This window comes from Engraulis encrasicolus, unplaced genomic scaffold (assembly GCF_034702125.1).
Source record: "Engraulis encrasicolus isolate BLACKSEA-1 unplaced genomic scaffold, IST_EnEncr_1.0 scaffold_25_np1212, whole genome shotgun sequence".
In the NCBI taxonomy this organism is placed as follows: domain Eukaryota; kingdom Metazoa; phylum Chordata; class Actinopteri; order Clupeiformes; family Engraulidae; genus Engraulis; species Engraulis encrasicolus.
The window spans coordinates 135,001-142,500 of NW_026945544.1; the positions used below are offsets into that span (position 1 = coordinate 135,001).

General features: G+C 41.7%; 1 protein-coding gene across 1 annotated transcript in view; it reads right to left on the reverse strand.

The window, feature by feature from the left end:
* The window catches only part of LOC134442845 (kinase non-catalytic C-lobe domain-containing protein 1), a 65,933-nt gene that overhangs the window by 42,551 nt on the left and 15,882 nt on the right, over positions 1–7,500 (reverse strand). Inside the window, exons 4-10 of the mRNA XM_063192797.1 lie at positions 7,347–7,493; positions 6,069–6,186; positions 4,456–4,731; positions 2,349–2,708; positions 2,017–2,246; positions 600–714; positions 1–65 (exon numbers count right to left, since the gene is read on the reverse strand). The exon at positions 1–65 is cut by the window's left edge and continues 7 nt beyond it. Coding sequence (XP_063048867.1) covers positions 1–65; positions 600–714; positions 2,017–2,246; positions 2,349–2,708; positions 4,456–4,731; positions 6,069–6,186; positions 7,347–7,493 — 1,311 coding nt within the window. The remainder of the gene's footprint in view (positions 66–599; positions 715–2,016; positions 2,247–2,348; positions 2,709–4,455; positions 4,732–6,068; positions 6,187–7,346; positions 7,494–7,500) is intronic.

The window sequence follows — 7,500 nt, forward strand, 5'->3', positions numbered from 1 at the left end:
TTTGGGTTTCAGAAATAGAATTTCCCCCTCACATCCTACATACATGGTATCCAGGCACAGGTAAGCTGTTAAAGAAAAGAACAAAGCATTGCTTTTCTGGGTATTACTCTAAACAAATTCATCATTGAAAGCTCAGATGAACCAGATCAAAGCTCCATAAAATTACCATGATACGCTGTAATTATTTTATCATGTTTGCTTGAGAGAGGGTAGCATAGCATAGCATCATTCAGCGTAGACAAAGGGTGAGAGACAAAGGAGAGAGAGAATGATTGGTTACAGATTTATCCAGCAATATTCAGAGAGAGAGAGAGAGAGAGAGAGAGAGAGAGAGACAGACAGACAGACAGACAGACAGACAGACAGAGATGAGAAGCGACAGAGAGGAGAGGAGAGGAGAGGAGAGGAGAGGAAAGGAGAGGAGAGGAGAGGAGAGGAAAGGAGAGGAGAGGAGAGGAGAGGAGAGAAGAGGAGAAGAGACAGACATAGAGAGACAGAGCCAAGATAGAGAGATAGATGGACACAGAGATAAAGAGAGAGATGAAGATACAGAAAGAACAAGAGAGTGTCTCCATCTAATGATAACAGAAGAGCGTAACCTGGGAAGTCGATGTAGGTCTGGAGGGTGGCCAGGCAGGTGTAGCAGAGAGCCCACAACTCCTTCACCGAGAGCGGCTGAGAGCAGCGAGACAGCAGCTCCCTCAGGGAGATCCACTGGAGCAAGGAGAGGTCCAACATAAAAGACACCTTCAGCTAGTAATATGTGCTATCCAGTATAATATAATATCCAATAATACAAGTCTATTATGGCAGCCAACAATAATATTTCAGATCCACAGGGAAAGGGGTCCAGCATAAAAGACATGTTCAGCTAGCAGTACGGTATATATACTATCCAGTATAATACAATATCCAATACAAAAGTCTATAAATAATGGCAGCCAACAATAATAATTCAGATCCACTGGGGTAGGGAAAAGACCAGCAGTAAAGGCACCTACAATTGACACTATAATAATATAATAGTCAATGATAATATAACACTCAATACTGTTTGAGATCCATCAGATCAGAGACAAGACCAGTGTTAAAGACACTTACAGCTAATAAACAATGCCAAGCCGCACTGCCAGAGATGAAGCTTAACTTTGCAAAAATTTGAACCCAGTGTACGAGCCATATTACTCTGCCGCCATGAAACTGTGAAATATTTTGTGTGAAAAATCTGTTTTACTTTTTGTGCCTATTTATTATTGGCAAGTAACCCTAAGCATTTCGGACACATAATACGTGGAACAAGTGTCACTTCTCTCTGCTACTCTTTTCTCAAGAGGCCTAGAGTATTAAACTAAAGAATAGAGCCATTAACCAGGCTGAAGCAAATGCAGTGATGCATTTGATTGCAGGCGTTGTAAAAACAGGCCTTTATGGTATATAAAACACTGTGCCCTATAAGACAGTGTGCAGACACTCTTCAGACACTATGCTGAGTAAATGAATCCGGGTGGAACTCAACACCAAAATGTCAAGTCTGATGCCTCCCAGTCCACAAGCATCTTGAAATTTAGCTTTCTTGAATGCTCTCTCTTTTACCCGCAGCATGTAGTAGGAGTTAAGAACCCCTCCGACCTCTCACGCCGCGCATGCTCCTTCCACCGAGTTAACACCAGAGTTAACACTAGCACTAAACACCAGGTAACACTAAGTGATAACAAGGTAGAGGGCTGGAGGGCTGCGGCGTTCAAGTAGTAAAACTGGTGGTGGTTTGAAGGTGCTCTTTGGCCAAGTTTAGGCCTTGTGCCCTGATGAAGGCCCTGTAGTGGCCGAAACATGTTGGCAGTGGCAGTATTTTTAATTATTTAAGTTCTAACATGAACTAGTCTTATAATAAAGCGGTTTTATCTAAGAAGAGTGCCTTGGCGTCCTGCCTTTTTTTGATATTTACTAAGTGATAACACTTAGAGAGTAGGTAGCAACTAGGAGCGTGTTAAATTTGCCCTGCGGGATTCCACTCACCTCATCCTGAGACTCCTCATTGAGGCACAGCATGCTCTTGGTCATGTGGTTGTTGGGGCTGTACATGGGGTTGTTCCTCACAGTCTCTGCGCTGGACGAGGAAGGAGGAGACGTCTGATCATCATCCTCTACCACCTCCTCCTGCTCAGACCAATCGGATGATCCGGCCGCTGCCACTCCACTCATGACCTCCTCCTGCTCAGACCAATCGGATGATCCGGCCGCTGCCACTCCGCTCATGTCAGAGGGCACGGTGTGAAGAGCACAGGTGTCATGCGACACCTCCTCCTCCTCTTCCTCCTCCTCCTCCTCCTTCTCCTCCTCCGCGTCGCAAGTCTCCTCGGTGGGTGGCGGTGCAGACGCAGAGCCCTTCCGGAGCACCCTGTTCCAGGCGAGCCTCGAACCCCGGTCGTCGTCCTCCTCCTCCTCCCCGTCCCCGCCAATCTCCGTCAGGTCGTCCACATGGGAGCTGATGTCGGGGTACGGGGGTGGTGAGAGCACGGGAGGCGGGTCGTGGGAGTCCGGCACTGACCAGGAGCGGTTGAGGAGGGCCCAGGGCTGCTTGCGTCTGGCTGGGGCTCGGCAGTGCACCGGGGAGCTGTTCTGGGACCTGCTGTCTCCTGCTGCAGCTGGTGGTGCTGCTGCACCTTGGAAGGGCTCTATGTCCTCCAACAGCCCACTGGATTCCCTACCTGACGGTGGAGTGGAGGGAAATGGCAAATATCATAATCGCATAATATTTTACTACTGCTACTACTACTACTATTGCTGCTACTACTAAGACTACTACTACTACTGCTGCTGCTTCTACTGCTGCTACAAGCGGATTCCAAAAAAGTTGGGACACTTTGTATTCTGTGAATAAAATAAAAATGCTGGCATTTTCAAAACATCTAATATGTTAATAAGGTAGAGCATTATGTACAGACAACATATCAGTTGTTAAAGTCGAACAGAATTATTGTTTTGAGGTAATTATGTGATCGTTTAAAAGTTGACCCATGCAACAAATCTCAAAAAAGTTGGGACAGGGCTAAAACATGTTGTAATAGTTGGATAATTCTAAAAATTACACAAGGAAGAATATTTTAAAAGGAACTATATTGACTGACAACATGAATGCACAAATAAAATACCATCACATAGAGGCTGTGGCACTCAGCAGCGAAGATTTTGAGGGACTAATTACTTATCTATTACACAGAAAGATTGAATTATCAAAATTGCAGGCATATAAGGCCTATTTCCGTAATATAGAGTTCTGTGTAATCATTGCACGAGTTATGAGATCATGACATACTCGTGGTCAATAAGCAAACTATGGCACTCCAACAATGACAGCTCTCGAAAAAATGACCATAAACACAACACTTGATTAATGCACATGATGCAAACATTAAACAGTGTTGCATGCGGGAAAGCTCATTCTATGGACCTAGGAGACATGTGGAACTGTACTCTGATTACAGAATGGAAAATATTCAATCCTTTTTGAAAATTATGGAGTCATGCACCCTTCAGGTTATATAGAAAATTAATACTTCAGCTTGATTTAGTGGTCAGTCTGAAAGACAGCATATATGATGGTAAGGGGGTGCAGAGGTGACTTGGTTAGGGTCTTCTTACTCATGTAGAGCATTAAAATGAATGTTGAATGATACATACAGACTTTAAACAGCAAACATAGCTACCAAGGCATTATATTTTGGAGCACCGCCTTTAGATATTGCCCCATAATGGTGGCAAATTTCAATCTCTACTATGTGCCAACAGTGTGGTTCCATCATAAGAGTAAACAGGTCAAAAATGTTTTCCTGCAGTCAGGATATGCCACATTTTAAGCATAACAAAAAGGTAAACAAGTTGAAGAACACACCTATCAGTTGAGCTGCTGAAATCATGTCTCGCTCATCAAAATATCTAATTTTTGAATAAAATTATGCCATCAGTCAAAGTATTTAACTGTTCAGTCTCATCCCTTGTGTTGTGTTTAGTCTTATCCAATATGAAAATCATTTGATTGGCCCTGTCCCAACTTTTTTGGGATTTGTTGCAAGGGTGAAATTTTAAATGATCACATAATTACCTCAAAACAATAATTCTGCTTGACTTTAACAACTGATTTGTTGTCTGTACATAATGTTGTACCTTGTTAACATATTGAATGTTTTGAAAATGCCAGCATTTTGATTTTATTCACAAAATACAAAGTGTCCCAACTTTTTTGGAATCCGCTTTGTACTACTACTACCCATTTCGACACAATGATACTAATTCCAGTGCTACAAACACCCTGCAGAACACATAGAACATTCAGAAAATGTTTACAAAGTATAGCAAAACAAACACCAATGGTTACAAGGTATGTCTTTGATCATTGCCGATAAACAGTTATATTAGCCAGCTCCATTCACTGCTCCGTTATTCACCCAGTCTTACCTGAGAGGCCATTTTCACAAGTGTCCTTCTCTTTCTCCCCTGGCCTCCAGGAGGCAGGAGAGGGCCTAGGGCAGCGGCATTGAGGCAGGGGCATATCATCATCATCATCATCATCATGACCCGCGAGGAGGTTACTGTTCGGGCGCTCGTTGCCAGCAGAAGCTACCCATTCGCTGATATGGTTGCCACTGCAGCCGTCCATTGAGGACTGATCTGAGAACAACTGACAGGCCTTCACCTGCCTCCAGTGGCTCTCCCACGAAGTCTCCCATCGGTCTGGGAAACACGATTAGACACATGGCATCAAAGGCATAGACAAATAGGATGCACCATTCAACAATAATAACATAACAAGTGTGTAATAGTCTAAGTCTAAAGTCTAAGAGCCGGAAAGTTTGACATTCTACTGTATTTATATTGGACACATGACCTCAAGGGTGAAAAATCACAAAACCCAACATACCCTTATTACTATTTACAGTTTATCAGTGTGTGATGATTCCTAGTAATTCAGCCTTGGACAAAATGTACCTGCCTGTCTTTGCCATAGTTTGAAAGACAGTTTTGTCAAAAAATGTCTTCAAAATTAAAACAAAACTTTTGTAAAGTTTGTATGTGGGCCAAACTGAGTATTTTAAGACTCAGCATACCCACTCCCATGGTTTCACATGAACAACACTGGCATTTCGGCCCCAATATCATTGTATTGAAAGACCTTTGGTAAGCAGCTTTCTGCTAGCTCGTTTCTTTATTATCATTACTACATAACCACGGAAGCTGGTGGATCTTGATGTTTGCATAATCATACATTCTAAATCAGTGATTCTCAAACTATGGGCCGCGAGAGGTCTGGCAAAATTATCCTCTGATTTACTCACATGGTGTTATATTCATGAGATATTCACATCTTGTTTAGTTATCTTGTGTCTTCCTTGTGTGCGTCCAGAAACTTGAGTACACTTCCTTATTTGGTGTTTTGATGCGGTAAGATATACTATTAGGCAGGATTTATGTGTAAACATTGTGTCATTTCAAGTAGTAGAAGTAATTTTTCATGCTTGTTTCATGCTAATTTCATATTCAGTATTTAGGAGGCCCCTCAACGGCCAAAACTTTCTGAAAATGTCTTATTATTCATCATAATAATATAATATAATATAATGAAATATCATATATAATAGGCCTATAATATAATATAAGTAATATAATATAATAAATTATTATGCTATATTGGGCTATATGATTTGGTGGGCCCCACAATTTTTTCACAGTTCAACGTGGGCCTTGGTGTTCTGAAGTTTGAGAACGGCTGATCTAAATGTTAGACCTAATTGAAAAGCTTGCTACTGAAAGCTAAGGTAAGTATTTTCCTCAGTGTATATTAAAGTGTAACCTTGGAAAATTACTCTATGAACAGGACTCTCCTTCCAAGGACAGCTTGTAATATTTGTGAGGTGCATCATTTGAAATTATTATCCCTTTATCATTTGAAGTTAATGGCATTTAGGGGATAATATTATTTCTAATGGAAAATATTGCTACTGACTGCTTAGGCTTTTTCTAAGGTACTTCCTTGTTAAGTATTTCCCTAAAACTGTATATTAAAGTGGAACCTTGGAGCGTTGCAATTGATTCTATGGACAGGACTCTCCTTCCGATGGACGACAGCTTGCGGCAGATGGTTAGGGATGAGCTGGATGTTAGTCTGAGCTCCCCCAAAGACAGGATGTCCTGCAAACACAAACACACAGCCACAGGCATAGTTGTGAGTTGCATAGTTTAATCACCACTTCATCATTTGAAGTTTAAAAACTATTTGACGGTTACTACATTTTATATTTCTTATCAATTTTACACAGGTATTCAAATGTGTTTTGGGACACCATATGTTGTAACATACATACAGGACGTCCTAGTGCATCCTACAGCCTCCATCCCAAATGGTGCAATATTTCTGTTTTTCAACAATTCTGTTTTCCACTTACTTGTACACCACTGAATGTGAGTTCCACGACACTGGCAGCTGCTCCAAACTGATACAAACTGATACAAACTGCATACAAACTGATATTTACTTGTCCTCTTATGAGTAAACACTCCACGCAGAATGCTGAGGTATTCCCCTGCTTAAATTGCTTCCAATTGTGTGTGTGTGTGTGTATATCTTGCATTTATGCTGCTCAAGCATTGCTTGTCACAACAATTTACGGCATTCTCCTACACAGTCTCACATTCTGCTGACTTCCTATACACTTTGCAAACGCTTCAGCGCCTCAAGGCATGAATGTGTTTGCTGTCCAAATCAGTGTCTACATGGAAATCAAACAACTTTGTTGTTTTGTTTTTCACAATAAATGTCCTGGAGGCGTTTGACAGACTACCCGGGACTTAGAGAGTTGGAAGTTTGTGTATTCTGTCTGTCATATCAATTCATAATTGGTGGGTGAATGTGAGCCATTCAAATCAAACTTCTTTATGGGCATATTTTAAATGTTGTTTGTTTAACTTATACATTTATTCATCATCTTCTTAAAGGATATGGCCTTTTTAGTACGTATTAGTACATTTAGCCACTTTTCTGAATTCTGAATTGTCTGTAATGCAATAGAGTGGTCCTCACCAATTTTTTGTAATGTTTGCTGCTGTCTCCGTTATTTTGCTAAATTGGATTTTGTCTCAACCAGTTTTGGAATTGCCGTTTATGAGCATATCCATTTCTGTTTTTAAAACCACCCTAAACATTTGTTTTCAAGAATGTGCAACACACACACTTCCAACTGTGTGTTCCAACAACCTCCTGTCCCCAAGAGACTAACAATTGGGCGACTGTCATGCAATTCATTTGACTATGTTGATATTATGCTATGTTCTAGCCTCTACTTCCTGCTCACCTGTGGGCGTGGCCTATCTTCTGGGTTCTCCTGCTGCATCTGCTCCAGCAGCCGCTTAGTCTCCGCCCCCAGCTCTGCCCTCAGCTCTGGCTCGATGACGAACTCCAGCGCAGCGCAGAGCGTGCAGCCCAACGAGTAGATATGACCCTGCATG